Here is a 16,731-nt window from a genome sequence, read left to right as displayed (position 1 = left end):
TTACGTTTAAAAAATCATAACTCAAAAACCATTTGCTGAAATGTCCCCATACTTGGCACAGAGCAAGAGCATACTGTCTGCTACATTTAAATTCAATGCTGATTTGAGGTAAAGTTTCAAAGTTATAATTTTTTGTTTGGGGCACCCCTATTTTTTAACTTGACTACTGGAATGCTGAATGCTGCTGCCTCACAATATCTATTGCTGCACACGTGTGTGTATATAATTCTAATGTAGGGATCTGGGGACCTCTCCTGTTAAATGAAGCAGGAGTGTGATGGAAAATTGTATGAAGACAATTTTGTATTTCAAATACATGTTTTAAGGAATTAAGCAGGACAGATTAACATCACCAGATGGCTAGTACGCCATTTTCCTAAAAATAAGACCTAACCTGAAAATAAGCCCTAGTTTGATTTTTCAGGATACTTGTAATATAAACCCTACCCCAAAAATAAGGGATAATATAATGTAATATAAACCCTACCCCAAATTTCACTACCCAGTTAAGTGAAACCCCGCCCTCCACTATTGTGCAGCAACCAGAAGATGACATGACTATTTGAATAAATGTAGATTGTTGTACATGAAAAAAAAAACATCCCCTGAAAATAAGCCCTAATGTGTTTTTTTGGAGCAAAAAGACCCTGTCTTATTTTTGGGGAAACATGGTAGTAATCAAATGGATTATATAACTGGAAGCAGAAGATGGAGGAGCTACATGGCCTCTACCTAATTAAAACCAACAACAGACTCAGAGGAGTTTCAAAACACACATCTGAGGGCCAGTCATTGCTAAGGGGGGGGGGAGTATGGGTGGGACTTCCTGAGCTCATGGGAGCTACAAGGTCTTGTGGGACTGGCAATTTTTATGAACCTAATGAGCAGAAAGACCATGGTTCCACAGCCACTTTTAGTTCCCAAAGAATTATCAAGTCTGAAACACGTTCTCCCTTTGCAATGGCTGCACAGAACATGCTGGGCCTCAGAGGGGTGCGCTGAACTTCCTCCACGGACTTGGACTTTCAGGCTACAGAAGCTGGAATGTTTAATGGTTTATAATTTTGCAATTTACAGTGTATTTAATCTGAATTGTTTTAATTAAATAAAATGTAACCTCCCAATGGCACTAACCCCCCCCCCCCCCGTGGGAAGCAGGGATCCATTAAGATGTTCCACTCGCGCAGGCTATTGGATCCTGTAGGTTTCCAAGATGCAATGCAGAGGGATACCGGATGATCTTGTTGGTGCTCCTGTTGAAGCTCTAGTGGATGAATGCTATGCGGCAACCACCAGGGCGGCTGACAGGATCGCTCCTAAAGGCCCCCTCCACTCTCTACCCCAGCCAGCTGCCTGGTATAACCTACAGCTGCGGGGGATGAAGCGTAATAGGAGGCTAGAGGGCATTTGGAGACGGGCCCTGACGGTAGCTAACTTAAATGCCGCTAAAATTGTGTCGAATCTTTATTTAGCCCAACTGAAGGCTATAAGAAAATCCTACTTGGCTCACCAGGTAAGTGAAGCTCAGGACCATCAAGCGGAACGATTCCGCATTGTATGCGATTTATCCAGAATTGGTCACAGTGACAGGCCTCCCAGTAGCATCTCCTGCAACCAATTTGTGGCCTTCTTTAAACAAAAAGTGGAGGCCATTCGCCGGAACCTAGACATCTCCTCTTTATCAGTGCATTGAGCCAAGATGTCCAGCACATCGCCTTGCCCAGGAATTCTAACACAATTTCAGCTAGGTGATGTCAGCTGAGGTTGACAGGGTCCTTGATTGCTGCAGGGCCTCACTAGAACCTTGCCTGGCTTGGATCTTGAAAGCCGCCAGGCCGATAACAAGTGAGTGGGCGCCAAGATGCGTAACAAATGCACAAATCCGTTTAGAAACCGGCTCATTAACAACGGTAGTCAAAACTGTACTAGCCTCCCTTCAGTACTGGCTTAAAATAAACTTCCAGCTACAGGGATTAACACATCTACTCCTAGAGGATAATTTCCAATTGACCTGGTTAAAAGCAGTCCTAAATAAATTGCAAGTAATGGGCTTCTCTCCTTGAGCAATATTAAGCATGCAATGGGATGAAGCAAAATCAGCCCTAAAACAGAGAATAATGGATATGGAGAGGCAGGTAGATCTCAGTAGATGCCCCAATTTTAGAGCAATAGACATGCATAAATATCGTCCGCTCCCTATGGCCTACCTGTCACAGCTTGAGACATATAAGTTTAGGAAAGCCTTTACTCTGGCTAGATGCGAGGCTTTCTCTTCTGCGGTGTTGGAAGGCAGATTTTTAAAAATCCCGAGGGAAGATTCTGCCCTTATGGCTCTGGCAAGATCAAATCTATCGAGCACATGATGCTCAGGTGTAACAGGCATAATAAGATTCGAGGAAAATATATTACACCTCTCTTAAAAGATATGGCAGGTTAATCGGATTTGGACTACAGTGGTGCCTCGCTTAACGGGCACTCCGTTTAACGACGAATCCCATAGCGATGGCTTTTTTGCGATCGCTTTGCGATCTCATTGCGATGTTGCCTGTAGCCCCATTTTCCCCCAGCTGACCGGCGGGGGCTTGGGAAGGACCGCGGGGGAGGGCTCCCCCTCAGTCTTCGCAAAGCCCTAGCCGGCATTTTCCCCCAGCTGAGCGGCGGGAGCTTCCGAAGCCACTGCCGCTCAGCTGGGCGAAAATGCCGGCTAGGGCTCCCACGGTACTCCCAAAGGCCCCATTTTCGCACAGCTGATCGGCGGTTCCAAACTGGCCGCCCACTGTGTTGCCTCACTTTAGAGGCACCGAAAATGGCCGCCCCTATGGATCTTCGCATAACGGTGAATTTTCCCCCCATAGGAACCCCTATGGGTTTTTTTGCCTCATATAGCGACGAATCTGGATAGCGACGATTTATCCGGAACGGATAATCGTCACTATGTGGGGCACCACTGTACTGTAATCAATTGTTAACCGACCAAAATAGGATTACTACAGAACTGGTAGCGAAATTTTGGGCGGCTTGCTATAACAGACAGAACAGACAGCTAAACCCTTAGACCCTGGTCTTACATTGCTATATTCGCTGTTTTAGATATTTTACCTTTCTATGTCTGGTATGGCTCTTTGTAGTGCATGCCAGTCTTTGAAGTTTTGTATTCAATTTTGTATGGCTTGATGCCGTAACAATAAAGTATGTATGTATTTAACTGAGTGGGCGGAGGCTATTATTAATGGGTCTCCCCTTGAAGGCAAGCTCCCCCTTGCCCTCAAGGAGACACTCACTAGGCCTAACCAGAAAAACCCCAATCTGGCAGCTGATGATATTAACTATTGTCCAGTTGCCAATATCCTCTTTATTGGTAAGTTGGTGGAGAGTGGTGGCTGATCAGCTTCAGGCTCTCCTGGAGGAGACCAATGCCCTTGATCCATTCCAGTCTGGGTTCAGGACACGTCATGTCACAGAGACAGCATTGGGCAAGATGACCTCTTGAGGGAGGCCGACAGGAGCAAAATGTCCTTGCTGGTCCTCCTCGACCCCTCAGTGGCCTTTGATACCGTCAACCACGGTATCCTCCTGGGGAGGCTCTCAGGGTTGGGGATCAGCGGTCAGGCTTTGGCCTGGCTCCGATCCTTCCTGGACGACCATCAGCTTGGGGAGTGTTCAGCTTGGGGAGATGTCTGCTCCATGGACTTTTAATTGTGGAGTCAACTTTTAATTGTGGGGGTCAATAATCTCCGCAATGCTATTTAATATCTATATGAAGCTGCTGGGGGAGGTCATCAGTTTTGGAGCTTTGTGTCACCAATATGTGGATGACACTCAGCTCTTATCTCTCCTTTCATTCTTCTGCAGTGGATGCTGTCCTGTCCCTTGAGCGCTGCCTGGATGTGGTGCTGGGATGGATGAGGAACAACAGACTGAGGCTGAACCCAGACAAGACAGAAATCCTGCAAATGGGGGCCCCAGTGTCTGTGGTCTGGATGCCTCCCTATATTTTTTTGGGGTGGGCACTCTTTCTATGAAGGATGAGGTTCGTATGCTTTTGGACCCATCGCTATTAATGACATCTCAGATAGCATCTATGGTCCAATCTGCTTATTTCCACCTAAAGTGGATCACCCAGCTACATCCCTATCTTGACCCTGGGTCCCTCACCCCATTAGTCCATGCGCTGGTAATCTCGAGATTAGACTACTGTAATGCCCTCTATGTGGGGCTGCCCTTGGGACTGCTACGGAGACTGCTACGAGTCCAGAGTGCGGCGGCCAGACTTCTGAGTGGGGTTAGAAAATACCAACCTATCTCCCCCACCCTGGCTGCCTTACACTGGCTACCAGTTCGCTTCCGTACCAGTTTCAAGGTGATGGTACTAACCTATAAGGCCCGAAATGGTTTGCAACCTCAATATCTGGCCAAGCACCTCCTTTCCAATTAGTCTGCCTGTTCTATAAGATTGTTGTAGGCAGGGTAGCTGAGAGTTCTGACCCCAAGAGAGGCCTGGATAACAACCACCAGAAATCGGGCCTTCTCAGCAGTAGCCCCACAACTATGGAATGCTCTTCTGCACGAAGTCTGCCTGGCCCCTTCACTGGGCGCATTCAAAAAGCTACTAAAAACCTGGCTATTTAGACAGGCCTTTCCTGAACAAACCACACTCTGATACAATCGTGTCCAATAATATAATATACTGTCATGATCCATGGTTTTATTTTTCTATGCTTTTAATTGTATTTATTGTATTATAATTTTATCTTCACTTCACTATCATTTTTGATCTGCTATTTTGTTACTCTGTTATTTTTTGATTATTTGTTCTAAACCGCCCAGACTGGCCTTGGCTGCCAGATGGGCAGTATATAAATCAAATAAATAAATTACTGTGAGACACCTTCAGTTCCTTCACAGGGAGAAAAGTGGCCAGGAAATGAAGCAAACAGACAATTAAGAAAACCCTGTATCCCTCAGCTTGCAAGTTTTTGTATAATATCCAGAATACCCCTTTTAGAAACACTGACCAAGATAGTCTAGAACCTGTAGGGCCACAAAGGAACTGCTCAGAGCCCCCTCTGCCATTCCCAACTTCAGGATTGTGACCTACAGGCTTGAAGACTTAGCTAAAGCGAAAGAAAGATCATCCTAAGGTAGTTGTTGTAGGTTTTTTAGGCTGTTTGGCCGTGTTCTGGAAAAGCCCCCCAAAACCTACAACCACCATCGGATAATGGCCGTGCAAACCTTTGAGAATACATCCTAAGGTAATTCAAAAGTTTATTCTCTTTTGAAATGAACCGTTGTAGTATTTCAGAAATCATGTTAAAAAAAATTCCACTTGGGCAAAAAGCAACAGACAGGAGACTCACTCAGTCCAAAAGGGAGTAGACCCAAAAACTACAAGCAAGACAAAGACTAGGATCCAATGCTTTAGTCCCAGAGTGCCTTGTGTTCAGATGCAGTGGAGAAACTGGGTGTTTCCAGATGTGGTTGGATTGTAGCTTCTATCAAGCCCAGCCAGCTTTGGTAGTACTGAGAAATGGACAGAACAGTAGTCTAGTAATATCTGGAGGGCTGCCAATCACCTCATCTGGATTCCAATTTTTGGTTGCTCATCCAGTGTATAGGCAACTTCTTTCTACTTCTTCATACAATGATGCAGCTGAAGTTCCCATTTCTGACCGAAACTTTTTCCACACTCCATACATTTAAATGCATTCTCTCCTGTGTGAGTTTTTTCATGACAAGTAAGATTTCCTTTCCGATTGAAACTTTTCCCACACTCCATGCATTTATAGGGTTTCTCTCCTGTATGAGTTCTCTGATGCCGGCTTAGGACCCCCTTCTGCCTGAAGCTCTTTCCACACTCCACACATTTATAAGGTTTGTCCCCCGTGTGAATGCTTTGATGTCGTCTAAGCACACCTTTCTGACAGAAGTTCTTTCCACACTCCATACATTTAAACGGTTTTTCCCCTGTGTGCGTTCTTTGATGTGTAGTGAGTGATCCGCAATAATTGAAACTCTTCCCACACTCCATGCATTTATATGGCTTCTCCCCTGTGTGGCTGCTTTGATGTCCCCTTAGGTGTGCTTTTTGACTGAAGCTTCTTCCACATTCTATGCATTTATAGGGTTTCTCCCCTGTGTGAATCCTCTGATGCCGCCTAAGAACCCCTTTCTGACAGAAGCTCTTTCCACATTCCATACATTTATATGACTTTTCTCCTGTGTGAGTTTTTTGATGACAACTAAGATTCCCTTTCCGATTGAATTTCTTTCCACACTCCATGCATTTATACGGTTTCTCCCCTGTGTGAGTTTTCTGATGCCATCTGAGGTATCCTTTCCAACTAAATCTCCTTCCACATTCCACACATTTATATGGTTTTTCCCCTGTGTGGATACTTTGATGCCACCTAAGGACCCCCTTCTGACTGAAGCTCTTTCCACATAGCATACATTTATATGGCTTCTCCCCTGTGTGGGTTCTCTGATGCATCTTAAGGTCCCCTTTCTGACTGAAGCTTCTTCCACACACCATGCATTTAAATGGTTTCTCCCCTGTATGAGTTCTTTGATGGGCGGTAAGGGACCAACAATAATTGAAGCTCTTTCCACACTTCATACATTTATAAAGTTTTTCTCCTGTGTGAATGCTTTCATGTCCCCTTAGGTGCCCTTTCCGACTGAAGCTTTCTCCACATGCCATGCATTTATATGGTTTCTCCCCTGTGTGAGTTCTCTGATGCAGCCTAAGGCTTCCTTTCTGACTGAAACAGTTTCCACACTCCATGCATTTAAATGGTTTCTCCCCGGTATGAGTTCTCTGATGCATTCTAAGGTCCCCTTTCTGAGTGAATCTCTTCCCACACTCCATGCATTTAAATGGTTTCTCCCCTGTGTGAAATCTCTGGTGCTGCATAAGGTTCCCTTTCTTACTGAAGCTCTTTCCACACTCCATGCATTTATATGGTTTCTCCCCTGAATGAATTCTCTGATGCAGCCTAAGGCTCCCATTCTGACTGAAGCTTCTCCCACACTCCAAGCATTTAAATGGTTTCTCTCCTGTGTGAGTTCTCTGATGCAGCCTAAGGTTCCCTTTCTGACTGAAGCTCTTTCCACACGCTATGCATTTAAACGGTTTGTCCCCTGTGTGATTTCTTTGATGCAACCTAAGGTTCCCTTTCTGACTGAAACACTTTCCACACTCCAGGCATTTATATGGTTTCTCTCCTGTATGAGTTCTTTGATGTAAAGCAAGGCAAGAACTAAAAGTGAAGCTCTTCTCACATACTATACATTTACACGGTTTCTCCTCTTTGTTGCTGCTTTGATCAGAAAGTGTTCTGCAATTGTCAAAATATCTTCCAGGGTCCATGCCTTGATACCATTTTGATCCTGACTGGATTAAGCCGTATCCTTTTGATTTACAATCTGTATCCTGAGAAATGAAGGATTTTCTTTTTCCTTTTCTGAGCTGCTTGTGTATACCAGTCTTTGTTCCCTCTGGATTCCCAAATCTCTCTCTTCTTTCCTCAGGCTCCCTAACTTTGCATGGCGCAATGGATAGCTTCTGGCAGTTCTTATCCTCTTGATCACCACCTAAATTTGGGAGAGAAACTGAGAAGTAATCTCCTGTTATGGAATTTTAAAGAGAGTCATGAGCTTTAAATAGAGATTGAATTATTAACTCTTTTGTTTTTAACTGTCTCAAGGATTATCACCTTTTCCACCCTGTGCCCCCTGCTAGAACTAGATCACCTTCTCAATAATCAAGTTATCTCTAACAGTGATAGGAATCTGTTTCTGGAAGGCAGCCTTTTTAGTTTTACTAGACAAAGACTGCAAACAGAAGAGGAAGAAAAGAAAAAGAAAGAACTGGAGCCAGGGTTTGGGAAGCAGCAGTAAACAAACCCTGGAATAGTTAACTACAATTAATGTAGTTCTAGTTAAAACCTCGGATCAATAAATATAGCAAAGGTGTGTGCTATTGTTCTTTCTGTATTATGGTTGTGTGTACCTGGATTCTTCTCTGAGCCTGGATGCCCAGATTCTGGTGGTGGCCAGGAGTGTCTTTGCACAGCTAAAACTAGTGTGTTAGCTGTGACCATTTCTTGAGAGGTCTGATTTGGCCCCAGGTGCACATACCTTAATTACATCCCAACTGGATTATTGCAATGCACTCTATGTGGAGCTGCCTTTGGCCAGTGTTCAAAAACTTCAATGGGTCCAAAATGCAGCCAGATTGTTAACTGAGGTTGGTTACAGGAATCACATAACCCTGATGTTCTGGATGTGCCACTGGCTGCCCATCCATTTCTGGGTACTATTCAGAGTGCTTGTCCAACTGAGGATCCCGAAGGGAGAAGGAAAGAAGCACAAGATCTCCCAATATCCCCAACAAATTTCTTTGCTGGAGGAATGAAAGAGAACTCCAAGGAAGAAAGAACAGCCTGAGTCCCACCTTGAGGAACCATCTGCTACTCTGAAGCTGGGGGAGGAAAAAGTAAAGGCAGTGCCAGTCCCAGGAGACAAAGACACCAATGAAATGGGAGCCCCAGCAGTCCTCCAGAAGAACCTCCCAACACACCTACCCTTGTGGTGGACATGCCACCCATAGTTGCTGAGGGCAGGATGGTTGCAAAGTCCTCTTGAACTAGCAGTTCATTCTTCACTGACAACCACGAGTAGAACTAGGGCCATCAGAGACAAATCTGTTCCCTTTAAACAGAGAGATCTATCTAGTGCTTGTTATGAGGGAGGCAAGTGGTTCCGGAGAAGACTGGCTGATCAAAATGTGAATTCTGTTGGTGGACTCAACACACCTTGTGGCTGATTATTTCTACTGATTAATCACAAGCTGAATTATTAAGAGAATTTCTTCAGTAGTCCCACAACACATACCTAAGTAGGTTCCTGCCCATCGCCTCTGTTCAAATGGATCTTCTCCTTCTTCCAACCAGCCGATGAGGTCTGGTTTGGGGATGTCTTTCAAAGAAAGAGACAAGCTGGTCACTAATAAATTTCCCAAATAATCTGGTTGCTATAAATCCATCTCCTTACTGATTACTGAAACATTCTTCTGCTATTAATCTAGTCCTCCAAGCAAGACACACTAGAAACAACAGTACTGTCAGACTAAACACTGAATCCTGGGTGTGTGTAGAACCTCCAAAAAAACTAGCTAAGTATGCTTCTTAAAGACGGGTTCTCTCTCAATTACATTTTTTTCATTTCTTAGTTGTGATCTATCCCACTATCACAGCCAAACACTGATCCAGTACTCCTACCACCTCATATGTTCTAATGGGAGGAATCACCTTTTGAAGATCAACCTGTATATGGCCCACCCTCTTTCTGGCTACATCCATCTTAGTCCTGCCCTTACCTAGAATGAGTACCTACTCTCTAGTTTAAATTTAGAGCTGCCTGGTCCTTGTGCCTGGCATGAGCTGAACTCGGCCCTGCCTTGAGCATAGATGTACCTCTCCTGAATTAACTGCATGAGAAAGGAGAAGGGAGAAACAGAGGGGCATGCAACTGGCATAATGAGGCTTCTTGTAGAGCTGAAGAAGTAAAGGGGATAGATCACAACCCTTAGGATCCCCAAACCATAAATATGAAAAGATGAAATGGAAAAGGAATTCTCTAAGCTCCCCTTCTGGAGTTGGCCATGAAGGGACAAGTCAAAACACTGTGGAAGTGCCCTCTTTATCCCAAATGGGGACAGGCCCTCCGACAACCAGGTGTTATGGGAGATCAGCATTTTGTGGAACAATCAGAAAGTGGGAAAGACGTGCATCTGATCGCACAGGAAATAGTCTCTTCAGAGGGAGCAACTGCTCTTACAGTTACCGTTATGCCTGTGAGGAAACTGCTCAGACTGGCCCCCTTAAACTGTAGCTCAACTGCTGGACCAAAAAAGTCCAGCTTGAGGACATATTGAAGTTAGGCTGGAGCACTATTTCCTTCAAGTGGTGCGATTACCAGAAATAGCTCACATTAGACAGTGCCACAAAATGTGAGTGACTATATATGCCCATTTTCAAGCAAAAAACATACTTTAACATTCAAGCCTCACACAATAAAATACAGACAGTGGAATATGAAACTTCAACCATCTTAACATTTGTCATAAATGTAGAGGATTAATGGGGAACCACACATCCTCATGGAAAGTTGTTGTTGTTTAGTCGTTAAGCTGTGTTCAACTCTTCATGACCCCATGGACCAGAGCACGCCAGGCCCTCCTGTCTTCCACTGTCTCCCAGAGTTGTGTCAAATTCATGTTGGCAGCTTTGATGACACTGTTCAACCATCTCGTCCTCTGACGTCCCCTTCTCCTCTTCCCCTCACACTTTCCCAACATCACAACTACCTTTACCTTTGCACACACACCACAGAAAATCACTGAATGCTTACATCTCTTTTTTTGCTGGGCTTTACAAGGTCCTACTACACCATGTGGAAATGAACTTCCGCAGAATGTTGACCTGTATTTATTTATTTAAAATGCTTTAACCCACTTTTTTCCTTAGTAAAGGACCCAAGGTGGCTGAGAACATTATAAGACATTATTTAAGAACAAAACAATGAGTATACAAAGGTGGCGTACATCATTAAAAGGCAATATTTAAAGTTAAAAACATTAAATATACAAATATTAAAAGGAAACAAACAACTATTCTGATTCAATGTTGGCAAATCAGCCACCAGTGGCACCTGTGGCCCACCCACCAAGAAAGACATCAACAAGACCTTCAGTCACACTAGCCACTGGCAGGGATTCTGTCCTTACCCTGAGAGGCTACCATCCTGTAGATCTCCAGCATGACTTCCTTATACAGAACTCTTTGGCCTGGATCTAGTAGATCCCACTCCTGCCGGGTGAAATACATGGCCACCTCTTCGAAGGAAACATTCTGCCAGAAGAAGGGGAAGGGTATTATTTCTCAGATGTTGCACCTTAAAACATACAGACACGCCCAACGCTGCAATGACAAGCTCTAAGCAGATGGCTTTGCAAATATATTTCTTCCTTCACTCTTTCCTTGCAGAATTCATGATGTCATGAGAAATTCAGGAAAGTTATCACATGGTCACATTGTACCAGCAAAAATATTGAAAATACAGTGGTGCCTCACTTAAATATGTTAATTGGTTCCAAAAAAATCACTGCTAAGCAATTTCATTGCTAAGCGAAATGCAGTTTGAAATGCATTGAAAACCGGATAATCCATTCCAATAAGAACAAATTGCCATCCTTAAGCGAAAATCGCCATAGGAAACATCGCTAAGCGAAACGCAGTTTCCCAACTGAAATGCACTGAAACCTATTCAATGCATCTCAATGGGGGGGAAAATACAACAACAAATTAAAAAAGAGTCAGAACAAATTCAAATTTGGTTAACAAAGGGTTTATTAAATGCACTTTATGATTTCAAACATTTAAAACAGTAAACTTTAACTTTATAAATATCAGAAAAACATTTAAAAAACAGCAAACATGAGGCTGTTTAAACCATCGTTAAGCGAAACAGGGGACCCAAAATTTAATCACTATGCGAAGCATGGTCCCAACCATCGCTAAGCGAAAATTGCCCATAGGGACCATTGTTAGACGAAGCGTAAAAACTCTCCAAAAAAGTCGTCGCTAAGCGATTTCATCGTTAAATGAAGCAATCGCTAAGCGAGGCACCACTGTAATAATATTCTGTCAAACACACACACTTGTAACACACACAGGGGGAGCAATAAGACTGCCCCTTTGCATCCCTGATACTGATAGGAGTATCATTACCTGTGAAAGATGTACAGCCATTCTTTCCCATTCATGACCAAGAGATGATGGTCCAGAGCTTGTCTCTGTTGCCATTTCACTGCCTGTGAGACAGAAAGAGGAAGCGTATACTAAGCCACCTCAGAGATTTCTGCAGTTGTTCCTGTCATGTGGGAAGAGAAGCTGTGTCTGGGAAGAGCTGGCAAGTGACATCTCTCAGATGCCTGTTGAGAAAAGAGAATTGTACGGCAGGAAAGTTTACCATCTCTTGCTTTTGTTTATTGTCTTTTAGTGGTGGTATCTGTTCGATCCTTTTTAACATTTCTATACTTACTGTTTTCAGCTTTTTATATTGTCTCCTAATCTTTTAATGATGTAAGCCATCTTGAGTCTGCCTTAAGGAGAAAAGAAGGGTAAAAACCTTTTAAATCATTCGATCAATCAATCAATCAATCTTCAGACACATATAGTGTATAAGTAATGCCTGGGTTTCCCCAAGCTATAAAAGAATGGTACAGTGGTGCCTCGCTTAACGAGTGCTTCGTTTAACGACGAATTCGCTTAGCGATGGCTTTTTCGGAGCGATCTTGCGCTCTGTTAACAATGTTCCCAATGGGCGATTTTCGCATAGCGATGTTTGGGACCATGCTTCGCATAGCGATGACAGTTTGGGTCCCCCTGTTTCGCTTAATGATGGTTTTGACAGCCTCATGTTGGCTTTTTATATGTTTAAAAATGTTTAAAAATGTTTAGAATGCTTGAAATCATAAGTGCACTTAATAAACCCCTTGTTAAACTAATTTGACTTTGTTCCGACTCTTTTTAAATTTGTTGTAATTTATTCCCCTCCATTGAGATGTGTTGAATAGGTTTCAATGCATTTCAATTGGGGAACCGCGTTTCACTTAGCAATGTTTCCTATGGCGATTTTCGCTTAAGGACAGCAATCCGTTCCCATTGGAACAGATTATTTGGTTTTCAATGCATTTCTATGTGAAACCGCGTTTCGCTTAGCGATGTTTTCCCATAGCGATGATTTTTTTGGAACCAATTGAAATCGTTAAGCGAGGCACCACTGTATTTCACATTCATATGTCATTCTTCATCACACTCTTGGTTGTGCCCTAAAAAGGGAAGGATGGGTTGTGTCCTGTAAACTATTAATTGACTTTCCCTTAACTTTGAAAGGAGACTCTAGCACAGGGTAAAAGGAAAAATGGGAAAGCAAAAGATGAAAAAATAAAAATGGATGTCAAAAGGGGCAGGAGACTCACAAGAAACACATTCAGAGATATGCTTGCATTATTATTTTTTTCTGTGAAACAAAGGGCTTTTTGATAAAAGCAGACCACATAGCACACAACTTTTTACTGCACCGTGGCCAAAATCCTGTTATAGAGCTATGCCTGTGGATCTCCACAGCTATGCCTGGGGAGCTCAAGCAATTGTGAAATCCACCTCCAGGCAGAAGTCATATCTAGGAAGCTACTATATACAGGCAGTTGCACAACTTGTTAGAAAAACCTATCGTGCAATTAGATACAGTGGTGCCTCGCTTAACGAGCGCACCGTATAACGATTAAATCGCATAGCGATCCGTTTTTTCGGATCGCTAATGCGATCGCACAACGTTGTTCCCATAGGGAAAAATTCGCTTTGCGAAGACCGGTAAGCGTTTCGCTTACCGATCTTCGCAAAACGCCCCCCGCCGATCAGCTGTTCGGCGGCCAAAATGGCCGCCGGAAGCCGGGAAATGGCCTAAAATGGCCACGCGCAGCGTTTTCGCGCCCTCGTTAAGCGAGGCGAGGGCACGAAAATGGCTGCCGGCCATTACGAAGCTTCGTTGAACAGTGAGTATTTGGCCCATTTGGAACGCATTAAACCATGTTTAATGCGTTCTAATGGGCTTTTCTGCACCGTTTAACAATGCTTCAGCATAGCGAAGGTTAATCCGGAACAGATTAACCTCGCTATGCGAGGCACCACTGTACATCGTGTGTACTCTCTGGGCATTAACTCATTATGAATTTCCATAGGTGTAACTCCACCACTACACCATGTAGGACAGGATTTCAGCCAGGGCAGAATAAGGCATGCATTACGTTGGGAGATAAGTATATGAGCTCTTTAATAAAGTTCAGGAAGGTGGGTTCCTTTCTCCAGCTTAAGCAACACAGGGAGTGTTAGGTAAGGGGAAAAAACAATACAACTGGAGTTAATAAGACAGTTAAGGATAGGAAAACCATTAAACATGCTGAAATCTCATATTACACAATAGGGAGAAATTAATATAAAAGCAGTTGTCTGAGGCATCATGGCTTAAACTTTGCATCCTGTGCTTCAGCCCACCTGCTCACCTAGAAAATGTATGCACATTTCACAACCAGTAAGTGCACCTGAAGGTTTGCTTCTCTCTCTCTTTTTTTCTGTCGACAGATCCAAAACCATTTTGGTCCATAAAGTAAGCCTCACTAAAAGCTCTTACAGTACCTCTCTCCCATTCCTTCTACTTCATGCTTGGGGATTTTTGTTTGATGGATTGTTTGTTTTACTGGTATTTACCTGCTCCTTTTAGTTTTTATTGTACTCATTAAGTTCTCAGACACATACACATGTTTAATGGACACTGGGGGGAAATGATACAGTAAATCTCTCTCTCAGCGGGGGGGGGGGGCATTCATCTCCTGCTCCACAGCTCAGAAAGGGCAGCTCAACCCCAAGGAGGGGCCACCCACCCTTCCCAAATCCCCAAGCCCACAGCCGGGAGTGGAGCTGAGGAGCAGTCCCTCCAGGCCCTGCCTTGAGATCTCTCCCTCCTCCGCTTCCCAAGGCAAATGAAAGCAAGGCCCTTTTTGAAACCCCCGCTCTCGCCTCAGGGGAACCCGGCGGGGGGGGAGTTCCTCCTTCCCGGCCAGCGATCTTGAATCAAGGGGACTCGGCGGCCCCGATCCCTTCCAGGACAGGCGCCACAGGCAGAGGCGGCGATTCCCCCCTTCCCACCACCACCTCCCTCAGTCTACACGCCCCTGAAAGGCTGCTTCCTTTCTACCAAGGGAGGAATCTCGGTAGGAAGACGGGGCCATTTGAGGAAAAAAATAGCCTTTTCCAGGCTGTTCTCCAGCGACAGAAAGCCTTTACATCTCCCAGTCGAAATATCAGAGTGACTGAGAAGGAGAACGTAAGAAAATGTCCTTTTAGAGGAAAACCAGAACTCGGAGCCCAATTTTTTGCACCAGGATTGCAAGCATCATCTTCCTGGGAAGGATCCCAAGAGGGAAAGGGTACGTGTGGGGTACCATCCCCAAAACTCCCACGGGCCGCTTCGGCCCATTTTCCCTCACCTTCCCTCATTATCCCAAAGTCACCGTTTTTGTACCTCTTTCTCCTCCTCTCTCCAGGCAGCGGCCTCACCGAGACACCTTCCTTTTTCCTTCCCGGAAGACCGAAGGAGGTGCGTTGATTATTTTCTTCCCCCTCCTTTCAAACGCCTTGCCGCTCTAGGAACGTAGACTCCTTTTACTTAACCCTTGGAAGGGCTCAGGAGCAGAAGCTGTCCTTTCCTTCTCCCCTCCCCGCCCCACCCATCCTTTTTTCGTAAGTCCATCATTTTAACAATTATCTGGGCTGCTGAATTTTCAATTCAGGATCAGTGAGAAAAAAGAGCTCTTGATTCCGAGGGGGGAAAACAACAAGTGTGGAAATCCCAACGGAATATAGTATTATTAACGCTCTACCTACTACTATTGTATTAAATGCCTGTAATTTTTAGGGTTTTCTCATGATCGCCCTTTGCATGTCATGTATTTTCCTTGATTTGTTAGCCATTCCTGGCCTTGGTGAGGAAAGGTTGGATAGCAAGAGAAAGCATGTATTATTTAAAAAATACCAGCATATTCTCTCTTGTTACTCTATGCTATGCTGGAAAATAATGGTGTGGGTGGCTTGAAATCTCATAACATGGTGGAGAGGAGGGTGGCCTTTTTTCCAGCAGGCTCCTCTTTTTCCCCATGCCCTTCGCTCTTGCTGGGATACTGGTGGGTGCCTTGAACACAGAAACATATCCACGGGAGTCCTTTCCAGTGGTCCCCAAATGTGGGCCTCCAGATGTTCTTGGACTACAACTCCCAGAAGCCTTCACCACCCACCTCTGCTGGCCAAGATTTCTGGGAGTTGAAGTCCAAGAACACCGGACGGTCCAAGGTTGGGGACCACTGAGCTCCATAGGGATCGCACAAGAGCCCTGCATGACCACCTACCCATGCAGATCATCCCTGCACAAGGGCCTTGCATGGCCACCACAGAAACAGCACTGGATTGCTCTCCTGGCGACTCCCAAGCTGGGTGGCAGCATGTCCAGGTCTTTGCTTCTTTTAGGGGAGGCCCTGAAGCAATGGGTGACCTGTGTTGAGTGACCAGCATCTGCCATGCTGTGAGGTTGTTTGATTCTCCCTTGATGCCATTGCCACCAAGTGGTGTGTTAATGTTGGTGCCATGCTTCAGTGGTGGTACAGAGCTAGGGTTGCCAGATACAGTACATGTGTATGAAAAGGAGGACATAGAAAGCCAAAAAGGAGGACAAAGGAGGACATATGGGGGGGCCCTCTGTGCAAAGGGTGTGGTGGGGTGCACGTCACTTGCATTAGCTGGGCTCTATGGGATACAGACCTGGCATTCAACATCAGTTGAGTTTTCTATTCAAGAAAACTTCATAGTAGGTGACCCTTTTGAACAGATGTCAGATGTTACATCCGGGTAAATCTGCTTCCTTGTACAGTACGTATATGAACATGCCTCTGTCATCCCACGAAGAAAGCATTTTATGCAACTTTAATTGCTTCACCAAAAGATCTGCATATTTCTTAGAGCAACCCGAAATGCCATCTAAAACCCCTTGAAGAGTTGTGCCTTTTGCATGAGGACATGACCGTGGCATTTAGCATGCAGATAGAAGGGGAAGTTA

At 44.5% G+C, this 16,731-nt stretch overlaps 1 protein-coding gene across 3 annotated transcripts; it reads right to left on the bottom strand.

Annotated features, from left to right (window-relative positions):
• Positions 1-5,248: 5,248 nt before the first annotated feature.
• Positions 5,249-15,272, bottom strand: LOC144587536 (uncharacterized). 3 transcript variants are annotated; one of them, XM_078388521.1, is made up of 6 exons: positions 15,148-15,272; positions 12,106-12,166; positions 11,793-11,995; positions 10,790-10,913; positions 8,896-8,979; positions 5,249-7,593 (listed from the first exon to the last, which is right to left on the bottom strand). In XM_078388521.1, exons 3-6 carry the CDS (start codon positions 11,865-11,867, stop codon positions 5,627-5,629), a joined length of 2,250 nt encoding a protein of 749 aa, XP_078244647.1. In that variant the 5' UTR covers positions 11,868-11,995; positions 12,106-12,166; positions 15,148-15,272; the 3' UTR covers positions 5,249-5,626. The 3 variants fall into 3 exon arrangements, with proteins under 3 accessions (XP_078244647.1, XP_078244649.1, XP_078244648.1); XM_078388523.1 differs by having other exon boundaries at positions 12,106-12,162; positions 15,148-15,237; XM_078388522.1 differs by lacking the exon at positions 12,106-12,166 and having other exon boundaries at positions 15,148-15,239.
• Between the last annotated feature and the right edge of the window lie 1,459 nt (positions 15,273-16,731).

Source organism: Pogona vitticeps, chromosome 2, assembly GCF_051106095.1.
Source record: "Pogona vitticeps strain Pit_001003342236 chromosome 2, PviZW2.1, whole genome shotgun sequence".
NCBI classification, from domain to species: domain Eukaryota; kingdom Metazoa; phylum Chordata; class Lepidosauria; order Squamata; family Agamidae; genus Pogona; species Pogona vitticeps.
This window is presented reverse-complemented; position numbering and strand designations above follow the sequence as displayed.